Raw genomic sequence first — 18,241 nt, forward strand, 5'->3', positions numbered from 1 at the left:
TATTTGTTACATTTTTTTAACATATAAGCTTTTAAGGCAAAACATAATACAAGTTAAAATCCACAAAATGTTGTTCTAGATATAATATGTAAATAACACAAATTCAGTTCCCAAAACCACACAAAAACAGTATTTATAACACATCTAATATAACAAAATTAATTTGCCTACAATATATAATAAGAATAAAATGCTTAAATAAAAATAATGAAAACCAAAAATCCAAAAAATTTTATATATATTTATATTAAATTGAAATCTTACTAGCTTCGTTAAAAAAAATTATTAAAAATTTTAAAAAATAATTATTTCGGTCTTCAGTACAATTCTTCCACAGAAAAAAAAATTGAAGAAAATTGATTGCATCCTCAAGAATTTTTGGTTAAATTAAAATAAAATATTGATTTATCATGAGGGTAAAGTATCCAAATCAGGGCATGCTGCCGGTGTGTTAAACTTAGCTGAATAAACACAAGTCTCTTTTTCTGACACATATTTAAGAGTGTCTTGTGGAGCACATTTAAAGTTTATCTAAAAATAAAATTTTAATTTTAAAACATGATAACAATTAAAATATAAGCTATTAAAAAACAAAGTCCATTGCGAAAAGACATAATACACTACGCGTAAAATGATGCATTGTTTTTAAAAGGAAATCTATACATAACTAAGCTTAGTAGACAATATATATTTTTCTGTTCAATTTTTTGGCCTGCAAAATAAAAAAAAACAGCCACTATGGGTGCATGAATAAAATTATTCTGGGCACAAAATAGTTAAAAGTTGCGACCACATTGCGACAATTAAGATTCTAACCAAAGGAAAAAATTGTATATACTTATGTTTGCAAAAAATAAAAAAAAATAATAAAAAAATAAAAATAAGCCAAAAAATCCAAGAACTTTATTTTAATAAACAATTACACAAAAACAAAAAAACCTACAATAGTTGTTCTTTTCCTCCCATTAGGACAATGATCCCCGGCTCCCCCCTCCATAATCAACTTGAATCCTTCCTCAACATTCCCCTCCATCCTTCCTCCTACCCCTAACAACCATGTATCTTTTCCAATCTAAAATAAAAAAAGCAAAAGTGCAAGTTAAAAGAAATTATTCAATAACAAAGATAAAAATGACATTTTTTTTGAAATTAATTTGAAAGGAAAAATTGAAATCCTTATTTTTCATTTTTAAAGGAAAAAATATAATTATTTGTTGGTCTAAATTTTAAAATATATTTAAAGAATTATTATTTAAATAAATTAGGGCTTAATACCTGGCCTATAATTTAATGCACATAACCGAAAAGGATAGCCTATATAAAGTTTTTGTTTTCGAAGAAATTTTATGAATAAATAAAAAAAAATTAAAAGTCTTATAAAATTTTTTTTACAAAAAATTATAATATATTTGCAGGCGTAACTCAAACATTAAAATATAAAAATTTAAGAGTAGGATTTTTTTTGTACCTGGGATGAATTAAAATATGGACACAACTCATAAATATAACCTGGTGATTTAAATGCAAAACATTCTAAACTTAGTGAATAGAATTCTCCTTTCGGTCCATATTTCTAAAATCAATAAAATTAATTGGATTAAGTGGTTGTAATAAAAGATAAAATAGAACATTATTTTTTTTATTTTTTGGAATGCCACCACAAATTATAAAATTGTTTTAAAATATTAAAACTTATTTTTTAAGGTAAATTTAAAATTCTGTATTACAACCATGTGCCCTTGTTATATAAAACCAAATAATTACAAAGTAAATTGATCACTTGTACTTTGTAACTTTAGAAAAACCTAAAACCGTAAAATACAAAAAAAATAGCTAAAACCGTGAAGTAAAAGGTTTTTTTTGGAAAACTGTTAAAAACAAGTAAACCAAATTAATTATAAAAAAAAATTAATTGTTTTACCTTTTCATGAATATGGTCTGCACCAGCGAGTATGTATCTTGCCTTTGCAGTTGCACCTTCTCTTATAATATTCATTTCTCTTACTCTAGTATGCTCATAATCCATACAAGTATCTTTACAGGGAGCCAACTGAACATTCTCTGAAACTTAAAACTTCAAGTCAAACATTTCTAGCTTCACAATTAAAAAAAAATCGAATAAATACAATTTTTGCAACACTAAACTTAAAATGCTCTACCAAATTAATTTTTCCTAAATTATGCTATATGACAAAAAAAGGTTTGGTAATAATAAAAAATCTTTCTATTTAAATTTAAATTTAATAACAAATAAAATTTGTATATATCTATTCTAAAAAATAAATTCCAATAAAAAAAGGGGGTAGGTTTATACCTGGTAAGTTAAGGTCGGGTGACACAGTTACCCCTTTCCATTCATCGCTACCATCACAACAATCACAAATACCATCATTCACCCTCGATGATGGTAAATATTGGTGCTCTGGTTCGCAATAAAATCTGGTTCAAAAAACACCATTACCAAAATTAAACCAAAAATTTAATTTTTTTTTTTTAATTTTTTTTTTTTTTTTTTTTTGTTTACTAAAAAAATGTTTTTAATATAATGGACTAATAACTTTAAACATTGCAATCTAAGCTAAGTAAATTTTTGTACTTTGACCTTTTAACATTAATCATCAATGTTTGTGTATAAGTATTATGTATTTATAATGAAGCATAATAGACGATATATATATGTTCAATTACAGGCCTACAAAATAAATTAAAACTTCCATTTATGGTCCACCGGTAAATTAAAAAGGGAATATATATATTAGTTGTCAGTTGCAACCATATAACAACAAAAACCAGCAGTGTGGTGTAGAGGTAAGAACACTAACTACACCACACATGAGGTTATGGGTTTAATCCCCACTGATCTCATGCTGTATCGCCCTTTAATAAGGCGATATGAACGGTACGAACTTCTGCTGAGCCAGCACCTAATCAGCAGAATAATTATCGGGCAATTATAATCTATAATCCCAAACTGCCACAGGCAACTCGAGACTCAGTCGGAGAAACTGATGTTACTCTATGTTTAAGTGGCGCATTCGACTTTTCCACATCGAGGATAAAAATATATACAAAAAATAAAAAATAAAATGTCAACCACAGTGCCAGTCAGTTTTAATAGTTATCAATGTATATATATTAACCAATGTACTAACTAGACAATTATTTTACAATTCTGATCATATACCACATAATATTTAATTTTTTACCTTCCATTTTTGCATGCAGATGTCCCTGGTTCGTCTGTACCATCCAAACAGTCACAATAATCATTATTTACAGCTGACCATGCGACAGTTTGATTCCCATTTAAACATGTAAATTTCCCAGTTGATGATGGAACATAATATTTTCTAAAAAAATCAAAATAAAGGGTAGTGCATTGTGTGATAGTAATTAAGGTATGGTTATTGTAAAATAAGTGCAATAAAGTAAAAATGCATTTAAATAAGTTTTTTCTTTAAAAGCATTTAGAAATTTTGCTAATATAACTAACAGTTAAATATACAGAAAAAACAATTTCATAAATTAATTTTTTTATTCAAAATTTGATGAAAAAAGTAAAATAAACAACTGTAAAATAAACAACACCGTAAAATAAACAACTTATGATATCAACTTTTATCCCAGTACTAATATACAAAAGGTAATTACTGCTGGTATATATATTAAATACATATTTAAACTAATATTAACCTGTGTGCTTTCATAACGCCTCTTAAAATTGTCCCATTAACTTTTATTCCAATTTCTTTTTTTAATTTTTGTGCAAATTTTGGATTTATTGAAATCTCAGGTGGAGGCTAAACATAAATGACACTAAAATTTATGTTTTACGAAAAAAACACGCATCTAATTTTACTGTCAAATTAAAAAAAAATTACCACGGAATTGAGATGTAAATATTTTCCTTTATTGTGGTATTCACTTCCACTATTCATCATCATTTGTTGGTGTTTTTGTAAGTTTTTTAATATACTAGCCTGCAACAAAAAATAACGTTTAATATTAAAAAAAGGTTTGGATCTCTATTACTTTCGCACGCCCGAATTTAACAAGGCGTTATAACCTAAGTATGGCAATTGTTCAACCAGACATTAAAAATTAGTTGAAATATGTTTTAATGAGTATAACTTAGCCCGCTTTACGAGTCAGATGTGTTAATGGGTAAACTGAATATGTGAGGGTTAGGGTAAGGGTTTAATTTATGCAACCTCTTTGTTTAATTACATGTGCCGTATTTCGGTTACGCACCCTGTTTATGTAGGGCGTGCGAATCTAATAGAGATCCAAAGTTTTTTTGTTATCTCGTCTGAAAGCTTTACTACAATATTAGGATAGAATTCACAACATGGGGTCTTGGGTTCAGTCTCCTCTGCTCTCATGCTGTAGCGCCCTTTGAGAAAGGCACTACAAACGGTATAAACTAAGCCAATACTTAATCAGCAGCATAATTATCAGGCAATTATAATCTATAATATCCAAAACTGCCAAAAGCAACTTGAGGCTGGGTCAAGGTAACTTATGCTACTTAAATTAAGGTCGTAACCTTTACACGCCAAAGATAAATAAATGTAAAAACAACTGGTTTAAAATTATAAATAACTTTTTTAAATTTAAATAAAGATAAGAGAAAAATGTCAACACCAAAGATATATAATTGTAACAAAAAAATTAACAATTTAAAAGTTAAACAACATTATTTTAAATCATATTAAAATCTTGTTTTGCAATCTAAATTAGGTTCATAGTTTACCTGAAACATCATAAAGAACAAAGCTGTCATAAATAATGCAATCAAGGTTTGAAAAGGATTACTTCTGCCTCCCATTAACCGTATATGACGTTGTGCAGCTGGGTTATTATCCATATTATTTATTTTAAAATATCTAAAAACATTTAAACCAGACAGTTGTGTTAAGTTTTTAGTTTATTTTTGCCAAGCTTGCCTAACCCATTGTATAGAAGCAGATTTTTTTCATATATCTTTATACTCGATGTGCAAAGGTCAACTTTGCAACCTAAACATAGAGTAACATCAGTTACTCCAACCCAGTCTTAAGTTGCCTTTGACAGTTTAGGATGTTATTCATTATAACTGCTTAATAAATATAGGCTGCAGTATAACGGTATAGGTATTGCCTTAGTAAAAGTTGTTATGGTTTATAGTCAGACAGTCAGACTGTCAGATAAGATTGTAGGATCTTATCTAAGGGAACCAGAAGCTTCGGCCAGAATGTTCGGCCTGCAAAAAACGCGGGAGTCGGTGACGAAATTGCTGCGTAAATGTAAGCTTAAGACCATATTTTATCGATATTCAAAATAAAATTTGACAAAAAGTATAATATATAAAAAAATTTGAATAAGTTGTTACGATAAATATATATGTTATCTAAGGGTGTTCCAGCCTGAGAGCAGTGGAAACTATTGTAAAAGTGTTCTACTAGCTGACTAACAGACTTTAAAACATTGACGTTGCAGATATATCTTAAAAATAAAAGTTAAAAAATACAAGAAAACATTCTTAACATAAAATAGAAAAAATTAAAAATAAAGAACCATACCACCTCATTTTAAATATGTACACACAAACTACGTAATCTACTAACAACTGCATACTTTTAAAATTACCTTTTATTTAATTAGAAACGTAATTAAATAAATAGTTAGTTAATGTTTAAAATAGTTAGTTAATATTAAAGAATTCAGAAATTAAAAGTCACACTTTATTGAACTATGCGTGGCTCGCATTTATATTATTATACAAATTAGTATACTATGGTGATGCATCGAATGTTGTCAATTTATTTTTTGATTAATAAAAAATATATAGAATTATTATTAAAAAAAATAAAATAATAGTGTTTATAACTGTTTTACTACATAAATAGATTTAAAACCTTTTTACTCAAATATTGTTAATTGTTGTTTACACCATTATCAGTTTTTTTTTTGATTAATAAACAACGTATAAATAATTAATCCAAAAAGATAAATAAACAATATTGTTTAAAATTTTATATATAGTGTTTTTTACTTAAAAATGATATTTAAAAACTGCTAAATACAACTTAAGACTTAGTCGCAGTAACAGGTGTTTCTCTATGTTTAAGATGTAAAGTTGACCTTCCCACATTAGAAATAAAATGATACAAAAAGTGTTGAAACAGATAAAAAAATACAAAAATTAAAAAAAACGTGTTATTAGCCCATGCTGTGCTATAAATATAATCACTTGCATTTCCTGTTTGAAAAGCACTGTTAAACGCCAATGCACAAATTTAAACACGTTGTACGCATATACAGCAAAAAACTTTAGAAATTAGAATGAATTATTTTACTAGAAAATTTCAAGAACAAAGGGCTAAAAAAAATTCGCAACAAATTGATGAAAATCTGATTCCAGAACAAAAACATGAAATTAATATAATGTTATTGGGAGATAAAACTATTTGTGACGCAATGTTAACTTTACTTTCACTCAATAGCTTAAAAAAAGAACATATGGATAATCAAGTAATACCTAATGTCTTGTCGGCAGTAATTAGTTTTATTGAAACGATAAACATCAACGAATTACCGTCAGTTCAAGAAGATGTTGCTTTAATAAAAAACTACCTAACAAATTTAAAAAGTTCTGTAAAGTCAGAAGCCACTGAGAGTCAAATAAAAAAAGTTGTTCTAAAATTGTGGAATAAAACGCAAATAAAAACTTGCTATAACGAACATAAAAACGACATCAATGTGAACGAGTTGTATTTTTTAGAAAATTTGGATAAAATATGCGAGGAAAAATATATTCCAACCTTTGAGGATATTTTCAATGTTAAACGAAGTATATCATCCGCTGTTACTAGTGGTACAATTCTCTTAGAGGATAGGTATTACCAGTTTATTAATGTTGCTGGTCTAGTAACTAAACCCAAAAAATGGTTTGTTTTATTTAATCTTATGCACATGACTATTTTTACTGTTTCCCTTCCTTCATACAACGAAAAGTCAAATGACGGTGAAAGTTTCAACATGCTTGAAAGTTTAGAAGATTTTCGATCATTTCTTAAGATGCACTTTCGGTTTAAACCATATACCACGTGTTGTACATTTGTTTTGGTGTGCTTCTTTTACAAAGACAGGTTTTTAAAAATGTTAGAAACAGTGCCACTTTCCCAATGTTTCCCAGATTATGATGACAATAACACAAAAGAAGAAGCCCTCAAATATGTGACAGCTATGTTTGAGAAAGAAGGACCCAACCACTGTAATTCCCGAGGAGATATATACATAGCAGTGAGTACGCACTTCTCAAATTACTTTGACGAAGACGAGATTTCCCTACTTGGAATGCTAATACAGGACACACAGTCTCGTATGTTTGACATATTTCGCGAATACTATATAAAAAGTTAATTTTTCTGTTATTTATATATCAGTGTGTTATTTAGATAAAATACTGATATCAGTGTGTTATTTACATATCCTTCATGTAAGGTTTGCCATAGACAATATTAGTTATTTTTTTTCGGTTTTACATCTTCTTAAAATTTACTTATTTTAAATTGTCAACTATTTAAAAATACTGCAACAATTACAAAACGATAAGATCTGACATTTAAATCCTGTAACTAATTTAGTTTTACGAATTAAAAAAAATAATTTAGTTGTAAAGTCGAGTCTAACAAAATTTCTTTTGTATTTGGCTATATTGTATAAAACTTACCTGTATATTTTAAGTTTATTTTAAATATAAATGCTTTTAGTTTGATCTAAAGTTTAGCAACCATATATAAAAAATAAATAAACATGTTTAAATATTCAAGAGTCGTATTTACTATCCTCTTATGCATGACACGTATTTGTGTTATCAACTCATACACTATCAGTAACTTTCTTGTAAAAGTATTGCAATGAATTAAAACGATAAAAAATCCAACGATCATTTGAAAAACTTTATTACTGATTAATTTGTTTTAATATGTAAAACCTATTTGGTAAATTATGTTAAAAATATTCTTTTATTCAATTTAAATAAATATGTTTAAACGGCTAATTATCATAGCCTACAGTGTTTTTCAAAACGTGATATGAAAATTTGATTTCATTTCCTGATCGAAAACAGATTTTAAATTCAAAGCACAAATTGTAACAGTAAAAGATATTAACTGTGAATAACATTAAAAACAAAATGAATTATTTAAAAAAAAAATCTTAGGAAAGAAAAGCTAAAGCAATTTTCAGAGAAACAAAAATTAAATACATTTAAATTATATTTTACGCTTTTAAAAAAATATTTTTAAACGTCTTTTTGCTCATAATAAGCCCTTTAAAACGTGATGTGAAAATTCAGGATGTTATTTCCTAATCAGAAAACAGCTTTTAAAGTCAACCTATTTTATTTAACAATGTTAAGATATTGACTCTAGCAATATTAAATAAGATGGAATGGCTTAATAGAAAAACCCAGGAACGAAAAGCTAAAAAAATTTCCAGACAAATAGATAAGAAGCTGATATCAGACAAGGATGAATTTGCAATAAAGGAACAAATAATAATGCTAATAGGAGGAGATCAAACTATTTGTGATAGACTGTTTAATCTTTTCTCACCTGAAAGCTTTGATAAGCAGCATTTTGCTAATCAAGTAATACCTTATGTCTTGTCGTCAGTAATTAGTTTTATTGAATCGATAAACAACAACGAATTATCGTCAGTTCAAGAAGATGTTGCTTTATTAAAAAACTACCTAACATGTTTAAATACTTTTCTAAAGTCAGAAGCCACTGAGAGTCAAATAAAAAAAGTTGTTTTAAAACTGTGGAATAAAACGCAACTAAAAACTTGCTATGACGACTATAAAAACGACTTTAATATAAACGAGTTCTATTTTTTAGAAAATTTGAATAGAATATGCCAAGAAAAGTATGCCCCAACTTTAGAAGATATTTTACATGTTAGACAAAGTAAAACACCTGCTGTTACTAAAAGCAGTCCCTCTTCCTTCATATAATGAAAAAAAAAGAGATGGAGAAACTTTTAAGATGATTGAAAGTATAAAACAATGCAGAATTCTTTATGAAAGTTGTTATTTCACATCTAAATCTTATTTATTTATTTACTTCACCCATAAAGACCAATTTTTTAAAATGTTAAAAAAATCGCCACTTTCACATTGTTTTCCGGAATATAATGACACTAACACTAACAAAAATGCTCTCGAATTTATTAAAACTAAGTTTAGAGGTTATAACCTTTCGACTCATAGAAGAAGATCATCAATCTGTGATGTCAGTACCTTTGTTACAAGTTATTTTGGCGCAGAGGATCTAAAGAAATTTATTAAAGTTATTTTAGATGACACTGAAATGTTTTATTCAAAATTTCCTGTTAACTGCCTTGCATAATTACTTAATCTATTCGTTTTTATTTATGTATATTGTCCCAGCTTTTAGTTGTAAAGTATTTTTTTTGTATATATCTTTCTCCTTGATGTAAGAAAGTCGAATGCGCGACTTCAACATAAGTAACATCAGTGACTTGCACCCAGTCTCGAGTTGCCTTTAGCAGTTTGGAATATTATAGATTATAATTGCCCGATAATTATGCTGCTGATTAAGTGATCAATTGCTGGCTTAGCAGGAGTTCGTACCGTTTATAGCGCCTTACTCGCTACCGCATGAGATCAGTGGGGATTTAACCCACGACCTCATGTGTGGTGTAGCAACCACTACACCACGCTGCCGGTCAAACTTACCACTACACCACGCTGCCGGTCAAACTTAATCTATTTGTTTTTATAATCATGCATATCGCCCCAGCTTGTAGTTGTAAAGTATTAGTTATAATATACTGAAATAAATCCGAACTAAACGGACAAAATAATCTTTTTTTAATTCTTTAAAACATATTTAAAAAAAGATATTAAGAAATCCAGCAACAAAAAGGCTCTATAATAATTTTTAAACAATATTAATTATTTTATGCCTGTGCTACCTTACGTAAAAAGTAGCTGTACTGAGAAGACGTGACTGTTAATGAACTCATTATTAAATTTTTATTTTTTTCGAAAGCATTGAACGTTGTGTAAACGTGCGAAAATACAATGTCTTTAATACTGTTTATGTCTTTTATCCTATTAATCAATAACACATAAACAGAGCTTGGTTTTGGTTATAAACTTCGCAACAAAGTAACCACTGTTACGTCATAGTTAAAAAGTGTTCACTTACAGATCTTGTTTTGTATACCAAAAATTACCGCCAAAAATGAGTCAAAAAGTAACCAAATCATTTGTTTCAAAATGACGACACCTTATGATGTCACAAAGCGATGATTGTTGTAATCGTCCTAAATTGTTTTCGTTTCTCTTTAGGTGACGTCACTGACCGCAGTGCGTGTCAGCAAAAATAACGTTTAAAAAACCGAGGTCTTTTCGCTCTCCTTAAAACGCTTAAAAGTGCAACGAACCATTGATTTGCAGTCAACACAAATGGATTATGACGTCATGAAGAAGTGACAGTATCCCTTGTTTGCGGTCGACCCGTGTTAAAAGTTTTATTCGTATTTAAGAATAGACAGATTGTCTATATTGTCCCGTGAGTAGAAGGTTCATATTTAATGTTGTTAGTTTTGAAAACAAACTTAGAGAGTTTACATAAGAAATATATTGCGAGTAGAGGTTATACAAACTGTAAGGTCGAACATTCATGTTTTAATAAGGTTTGAAAGAGGTCTTACTATAAACATAGATATTCATTAAAAAGTGTATTAAAGTTTAACAGATAAAAGTAAAACTTATTTAAAAAAAGTAAATTAAAAAATTATTTTTATTTTTGTAAAGTGAATATTTGATAAGCTTTTAAATGATTTAAATAGCGACAAAGTATCATGCAATAGTATTCCAAATTTACAAGCAACTAGTGTCAATTGAAATTTCTGCACGCGACCGAGAGGATTTTTTTCCGTATTGAAAGAAGTCATATTAGGGCCATTGAATAAAAGTGGCGTCACTTAATTTACATCCGCTTTTTATTGCTTCCGATATTTACTTTCCTAATTTCGAATTTGTTATTGAATTATTAATTTTTTTTTCTTAAAGAGAAGGAGTTACAAAGATTTACAATTTTTTAGAAATGCGACTGCTTTGTTTATTTATTGTACATATTATATTTTCATATACTAACGGTAAGTAAAATTGTTTTTTTTTTAATATAAGTTAAACTAAATTTGATAATAAAAACAGTATTATTTTTAGACATCATATTCATAGAGAATTTTAAACAAAAACTTTAATTTTTTATTTTTAAATAAAATTATTTTTCTTCTAAAGTAGTTTAACGTCCCTAGCTAAAGTGTATTGATTTTTAAAAACAAAATTTTATTAACTTTTTAAGGAGATTAAGTAACCTTTTAGACTTTCTACTGAAAACTTAATATTGATTTTAAGCAACTAACTTATTCACAGAAAATGTAACAAAAAATTAAAAAATATGTGATATTTAGTCAAATAATTTATAGGTTACCTTATAGTAGAACATGATAAAACCCATGTTAAGTATGTTTGAGAAATGACTGATAGTCAATTTATTTAGTCGCCTGCGTAACGTTTACTAAAGTTACTTTCTCATTACATTGAATTTAATAACTGACAAGTTTACAACCAGACGACATCAAATTATTTAAATTAAAACATAAAACAGGCAATCTAAAATACTTGGGGGGTCATGTCATTAATTTTGATAAAAAATGCTTTTTAACAAAATATTTAAATATGTTTTTTAGGATTAAAATGCATGCGACCATCTGATGCTAGATTATTTACAACAGTTACCGCTCCACAACTTTGGCATGACCATGGTTGGCATACAGGCCTTCATTTAGCTACAGATAGCAGTAAGTACAACTTTTATTACTATTTCAAAACCTATGGTTTAAATACCGACGTAGGTATTTTTTTAATCAAAATGTAGAAAAATATTTTATTTAATTTTTTTACTATTTTATTTCCAATATTTTTATATACTTTTTTTTAAATAAATATAAAAAACAAAAATATTGTCTGTTTTTGACAAAAATAATGCTTGCAGTATAAAGTTGTAAACAACCTGTTTACCAAGTACTTACATTCACCTTAAATTAAATTATTAAAATAATTACAGGCGGGGTTGGAAAAGGAGTTGTTTTCACGAGACAAGGATCCCCAATATGGTGGTTACTAAACAGGGAACAAACCGCCCATTTTATTGTTACTGGCAATGAACAAAAGTAAGCTTTGTTAATAGAATGTTAAGTTTTATTACAAAAATTTGCAAAGGATAAAATAAGGAAAAGGATTAAATGTGAATCTAATCCCCTAAATGCAAGTCATTGATAAATTTTAAACAGTAATTAAATCGTTAGACATATTTAAGTTAAGTAAAGTGCTCTACCGACAATATTAACTGAAATAATGTTTTTGTATGACAGAATCTTGTGTGCCCAACTGAACGAGGGCTTAAAAGTAAATTGGTTTGACAATACAGCGGAAAATCGAGATCAAGATTGGTGTCAGTGGCGAATCGAAGAACAACCAAACGACCCTTCTTTTTTTAAGATGAAAAATATTGCACTTATTGAAGAGGTAAGACTTACTGAATATTGAAATTAATAAAACATAAGTTGGTACATATTATCACAGTGCTTTAGAACATTTATGTGTAGGCTACAGCTTCTATATATAGTTAGCGCAAAGAATTTGTTAAAATATAGTATATGCGCAAATAATACTAATTTAGACGACAATGTTAAATTTGATTTTTAACAACCATTTTAAAAATGCTTAGATGCCCGAAATTGGTTATGTTTACTTTGGCGAGACTGGCCTTTACTTCGACTATGACTTTAATGCTAAAAACGACGCAAGAAATCAAATTACCGAAGCCGAAAAAACTTTCAGGTGGACCAAAGCTAATCCGAGTCAAGTTGAATTTTTACAACTACCCGATGAGTGTGAAATTGGTAAAATTACTTTTAAATCTAAGTTAATAAATAGACTTTCGTGATGTTTAATATTATTGACGTCACATTTTATAAATTATGACGTCACAAATTATTATTATCACCGTTTATTATAAAGGACCCTCGGGGTATCCTTCATTTTTCATGAGAGAATCTGATGATGACGTCACAATGAGAGGAGCGACTGGAAGAAGAAAAAGAAGAGTTAAAGATTTGGTTTTTAAAAGTAAGAAAAATTACTAAAAAATAAAACTAAAAACAAAACTTAAAAAAACTTAATTATGCAAAACAATGATATGCTCTGCGTTATCAAATTCCTATACCAACTTTTACTAAAGAATGACATTTATGTTTAATAATATTGCCAACTTATATGTTTATAAAGGATGTAAGACTAACGTAATTATATTTTTGAACTACAAAAAAAGTACTAGAAAAATATTTTTACGTTCAAATTTCTGTTAATTTTAAATAATTTTTTAACAAACTAAATAAATTTTTTTTGTTTTAGATAAATTTGCAACATGCTCTCCGGGATGGTATTTAAATCAAAACAAGTGTTATCGAATATTCCGGTATTCAAACATTAACTTTGATCGAAACAACCGACTTTGCACCTTTTTTAAAGGAACTGCTGTCGTGCCAATGTAAGTAGTCTCAAACCAGCAAAAACAATGTCCATAAAAGGTTGTTATATTGCAAGTTTTTTTTTTTAAATAAAACTAATGGTATTTTTTCTGCGTAATTTTTAGGTGGTGACACTAACTTTCTTACAATTAATTGGTAGTGTTTTGACTTAATGATATTTTCCGAAATTTAATATCTTTAAAATCTCGACTTTACGAAAGTTTAAAAAAAATATTACTTGGCTACTCTTAATTTAAAATGACCTAACTTTCAGGAACAAAAATGAGCAGAAGTTTCTTTCTCGCTTAATAAGCCACTACAGCAGATCTGACCCCACAGCAACCTACTGGCTAGGAATGAAACGATTAAGTTTAAACAACCCAATCTACTATGACCTGAACAGAAACAGACTTAAGTTTAGAAGATGGGGGAAAGCTAAGAGTACATTGTAAGTAAAGAAAATAAGTTATTAAGTTTTCTAATAATATGTAATCACAAATGTGTTTATAATATCAAATACATCACAATTTACTTTTATTTTTATTCCTAGCATACCGTTAATAATAAAGGGTCAGTAACATTTATTTTTGCACAATTTAAACACAAATTAACAAGTAATTAAGCTTAAACAAGCAATTAAACACGAGTCAACAATTTATTAAACCGACATAGGAAACTTAACACCTGACTGGTACAAGTTTAGGTATTTGGATAAGCTCAAATTCCGGTCAAAATGTAATTTTATAATTAAGACAATAATGACGTCATTGATATGTTTTTGTATAGCGAAAACGACTTGTGTTCATACTGGAAGAAAAAAAGGTGGTACAGCGGAAGTTGTATTGCAAATCATAAGGCTCTATGCGTTGCCCGTAAGTATTTTCAACATCTTATAAAATGTTAAAGCTATAACCGGTGTCGTGTAGTGTAGTGGTCAGAACACTTGACTTCACTACATGAGATCCTCTTGAGTAAGGTGCTATAAAAGTATGAACTCCTGAAAAGCCAACACTTACCAAGCAGTTTATTTCTTGTGCATTTCTAATTTATAATATTCTAAGCTCCCAAAGCCAATTTAAGACTAACTCGGGGTAGCTAATGTTACTCTTTGTTTGGGTCGTGAAGTCGACCTTCTCACATCGAGGATAAATATATAAAAAAAATAATCGCGTCTAAACTTAAAAATGTAAACTTAAATTAAATTGTGATGTTTTTAGCGGCTGAAATTAAAAAGCGAGAAAGCTGCGGAAAAATCCAATTACCTTCGGTAGACGTAAGTACTCTTACCATTACTTTACCAGTTACATAAAAATAAAATCATTGTATAACAAAAAACATCGTTCCCAGCAACATTACAATATAACACTCCAAAATAATTGAAGAAATGTCTGATTTTAGAGTATTATGTTGTCGGAATCCCGTTACGGCGGTAGGGATGATGGAAGAATTGTGGGAGGAAAGACGGCAACCGACGGACAATTCCCTTGGCAGGTACGTCATAATAATTTAATATTACGTCACACAAAAAAACTTTGTTGAATTTTGAATTAAAAAAATTTTCAATGAACTAAAAAATTGTGAATGTTAACTCATAATTTACTAATAAATGGACGTCAGTATTTAAAACTAGTCACTTTTAACACTATAAAATACATTAGTGTAAGCCTAATGATTTGTTGTAATTTATTAAGGTAAGCTTCAGATTCAAGAGACCTGTACGGCAACGGGGACTTGTTATTTACCACAACTGTGGGGGGACGTTAATTGATAATTGTTGGGTACTTACCGCAGCACATTGCTTTCCAGAAAGGTAAATTAATGTGTTTATTTGATATTAAAAAACTTAAACAAAAACTCAAAGCCAAAAGGGAGAAATTTTTATTAATTAAACTGGCGTTTTTATATTTTTTGTAAACTTTAGTCATTTTTTTGTTACTTAAATTATTTTTTATTAGAGACCCACGCAAGTTTAAAGTTCGACTTGGCGATTTTAACAACGAAATCGACGAGGGAATTGAACAAGAATTCGACATTGAAACTTTAATTATTCATCCTGAATATACTTTTATTCCATCAGCGAGGAACGATATCGCGTTAGTAAGGCTAAAATCAGTCGGAGGACGATGCGCAAAGTAAGTGTAAATAGAAAGTTAGTTGATTAGTAAATTTGTTTATGTATTAGGGATTAAATACTGATATATTAAAAGTGTTGATAATGCATCAGTTAATTAACTAGTGAAAAACGTTAAATATAAAATGTAATCTAAGTTTACCATAAATATGTTGTCGTCAAACTAAGTTTAGTAAACTTTCAAATTTAAATAAGTAATCTTCAAGGATCTAAGACCCTACAAGTTTTGTAATTGCGTTACTACCATACCTTTAAAATACATTTTGATGCCGAGTATTTTAAAGAAACATTATACCAATTTTATTCAAAATGTTTCACAGTGACCTCAATTCTAACTATGTTTCTAACCTGCTATTTCTGCCCGAGCTATGTCTTATTCTATTAACCATGCCCTTGCATATTTCAAAAAAATTAAAATTACCTCATAGATTAAACGACAACATTCAACCTGCCTGCCTCCCGGACCGAACTTTCCCCATCCAAGAAGAAGATGAATTATGTCAAGTTAGTGGATGGGGCGTGACAAACACTAGTATAGGACAAGCTTGTAAGTTTCTAAATTTTATAGATTTTATTTAAATGTACATTACTATGTAGAAATACGACCTGGTATCCAAAACTGCCAAAGGCTCGAGACTGGGTCTGGGTACCAGATGTTAATCTATGTTTAGATCGTGAAGTCGACCTACTCATTTTAAGAATAAACATCTATAAAAAAGTTAAAAAAAATAATTAAACTAATTCAAAAAAATATATAAAGGGTTATTATTTTTTTGTAATCAAACGTATATTGTATAGTCAACGTATAATTTTAGTGGGCTTTTATTACAATAAAAACACTACCAAATAAAAAAATATTTTATTTAAATTTTTTTTCTAACTTGTCAAAACTTCCATATTAACAGCCTTAAAATGTAGTAGCCATTTTTAATTATTTGTAAACATTTACTGCAGATCTGTAGTTTACTTACATATAAATAAACTATCTAACAAACACATATTCTCTGTAGCTGCATCTGCTAACCTACAGTGGGTAACATTACCGACCTTAACGAACGAATATTGTAAATTAAAATATAACAAAGAACGTCGACATTCAAACAATGAACCGCTGGAGATTTTCGTAGATGATATTATGTTGTGTGCCGGCATGAGGGTAAATAAAAATGTAGTGTTCAACTGTATAAAAACATGTTCAAAACTGTATTTAACGTTATAATAGTAGCTTAATGTATTTTTAATACAGTAAGATCATAATAGAAAAATTAACCTATAAATATTGGTAATAAGCAATATTTAATTTGTAATAGGTGTTTTATAAAGAAAAGGTTTTTAAGTAAAAAATTAGTCAATTTAATTTGTAGTTAAAAATGCAAATTATGTAATGCGTATGTCACAAATATGCAAAATTATTACTTACATATGTTTACTAATATATAATATATAAACGTCTTTTTATATAGACGGGAGGTAAAGATGCATGTACCGGAGATTCAGGCGGACCTTTTGTTTGTAGAAATCAGAAAGGAAGATATGGTATAGTGGGAATCGTTAGTTTTGGTAAGTTTAAAAAACGCAAAAAAACGCATTTAAAGCCCTGTTCTTTTTATTAAACAATAAATGTATAAATTGTAATAATCGCTATAAAGGTAATAAAAAGCATGAATTTTGACCAAACCAAAATGATCAACAGATTAACTATTGAACAAATAAAATCAATAGTCTATGACAAAAAGTGGACAATATATTATACATATGTCCAATATATAAGCCTACAAAATAAATAAAACTTGCTAGGGTAAATTATCGCAGGTAAATATTAGTTCAGGGTTGCGACCATATTATAACAAAAAAGTCGACTTGAGACTGGGTAGGGATAAACTAATACTACTCTTAAATTTTTGGTTTTATATTAAAAATAACGAGTTTTATCTTTATAGGAATCGGGTGTGCAAGAGCAAAATATCCCGGAGTTTACACAAACGTTCGACATTATCTGCCTTGGATCTCCGCCAAAATAAACGCGAACGGAGGCGGAAATTTCGTACGAACGTCCTAATTATTACGAGTGATGACGTCACAATCAAAAACTGCTGAAATGTTTAATATAGCATTTAATTTTAAAATTGTACATAAAAATTGTTTTCTAATGCCATACCACCGTTAATATCTACCTTGTTTTGTTAAAAAATGTGCTAACGTGAACTATTTATATTTGTGAATAAATTCGTATTATTATTACAAGTTTTTAGATTTTATTGTACATAAATATATTTAAAAAAATGGTTTCTAATTAGTCGTTTTTGCAAATTTTTAATAATAATTAATTGTAAGTTTCATGACTCAGCCTTAATCGAACGCCTAATTCTACGCCTCCAAATTTAACGCTACGCATGGACAGGCACAGCGTAGTATCATGTGATTTTGTCATTCAGTCGTTTTTTGCCAGCTTTAAAGCAACAACTGACTAAACAAGTAGTCAGTCAGAAGGGTTGT

General features: G+C 28.6%; 4 protein-coding genes across 5 annotated transcripts; 3 read left to right on the top strand and 1 right to left on the bottom strand.

The window, feature by feature from the left end:
- Positions 1-380: 380 nt before the first annotated feature.
- LOC145763808 (uncharacterized) lies at positions 381-5,506 on the bottom strand. Of its 2 annotated transcripts, none has more exons than XM_082575334.1 (9): positions 4,754-5,506; positions 3,882-3,980; positions 3,694-3,800; positions 3,207-3,350; positions 2,315-2,439; positions 1,922-2,061; positions 1,469-1,573; positions 944-1,072; positions 381-531 (listed from the first exon to the last, which is right to left on the bottom strand). In XM_082575334.1, the coding sequence occupies exons 1-9, from the start codon at positions 4,865-4,867 to the stop codon at positions 409-411; spliced, it is 1,086 nt and encodes a 361-aa protein (XP_082431460.1). In that variant the 5' UTR covers positions 4,868-5,506; the 3' UTR covers positions 381-408. The 2 variants fall into 2 exon arrangements, with proteins under 2 accessions (XP_082431460.1, XP_082431459.1); XM_082575333.1 differs by having other exon boundaries at positions 1,922-2,067; positions 4,754-5,505.
- Positions 5,507-6,324: 818 nt separating this feature from the next.
- On the top strand, positions 6,325-7,404 carry LOC145741955 (guanine nucleotide-binding protein alpha-4 subunit-like). The gene has a single exon (XM_082559663.1). The coding sequence runs from the start codon at positions 6,325-6,327 to the stop codon at positions 7,402-7,404; it is 1,080 nt and encodes a 359-aa protein (XP_082415789.1).
- A 1,027-nt stretch (positions 7,405-8,431) lies between these two features.
- On the top strand, positions 8,432-9,001 carry LOC145741965 (guanine nucleotide-binding protein alpha-6 subunit-like). The gene has a single exon (XM_082559676.1). It carries the CDS (start codon positions 8,432-8,434, stop codon positions 8,999-9,001), a length of 570 nt encoding a protein of 189 aa, XP_082415802.1.
- A 1,771-nt stretch (positions 9,002-10,772) lies between these two features.
- Positions 10,773-17,989, top strand: LOC145751795 (uncharacterized). Its single transcript, XM_082567904.1, has 17 exons — positions 10,773-11,175; positions 11,773-11,883; positions 12,150-12,255; positions 12,457-12,610; positions 12,813-12,987; positions 13,106-13,213; positions 13,499-13,634; positions 13,889-14,062; positions 14,401-14,486; positions 14,832-14,887; positions 15,013-15,105; positions 15,306-15,424; positions 15,570-15,746; positions 16,174-16,292; positions 16,756-16,901; positions 17,209-17,305; positions 17,686-17,989. The coding sequence occupies exons 1-17, from the start codon at positions 11,124-11,126 to the stop codon at positions 17,802-17,804; spliced, it is 2,028 nt and encodes a 675-aa protein (XP_082424030.1). The 5' UTR covers positions 10,773-11,123; the 3' UTR covers positions 17,805-17,989.
- The last annotated feature ends 252 nt before the right edge of the window (positions 17,990-18,241 follow it).

The sequence above is a fragment of the Corella eumyota genome, chromosome 1 (assembly GCF_963082875.1).
Source record: "Corella eumyota chromosome 1, kaCorEumy4.1, whole genome shotgun sequence".
NCBI lineage: Eukaryota > Metazoa > Chordata > Ascidiacea > Phlebobranchia > Corellidae > Corella > Corella eumyota.

Coding starts and splice junctions, on each gene's coding strand:
- LOC145763808 (XM_082575333.1), bottom strand. CDS start 4,867: ATGGATAATAACCCAGCTGCACAACGTCATATACGGTTAATGGGAGGC. Junction 3,351..3,693: donor GGCGTTATGAAAGCACACAG/GTTAATATTAGT, acceptor TGATTTTTTTAG/AAAATATTATGTTCCATCAT. Junction 532..943: donor GGAGGAAAAGAACAACTATT/GTAGGTTTTTTT, acceptor TTTTATTTTTAG/ATAAACTTTAAATGTGCTCC.
- LOC145741955 (XM_082559663.1), top strand. CDS start 6,325: ATGAATTATTTTACTAGAAAATTTCAAGAACAAAGGGCTAAAAAAAAT.
- LOC145741965 (XM_082559676.1), top strand. CDS start 8,432: ATGGAATGGCTTAATAGAAAAACCCAGGAACGAAAAGCTAAAAAAATT.
- LOC145751795 (XM_082567904.1), top strand. CDS start 11,124: ATGCGACTGCTTTGTTTATTTATTGTACATATTATATTTTCATATACT. Junction 11,884..12,149: donor TCATTTAGCTACAGATAGCA/GTAAGTACAACT, acceptor AAATAATTACAG/GCGGGGTTGGAAAAGGAGTT. Junction 13,214..13,498: donor TAAAGATTTGGTTTTTAAAA/GTAAGAAAAATT, acceptor TTTTTGTTTTAG/ATAAATTTGCAACATGCTCT.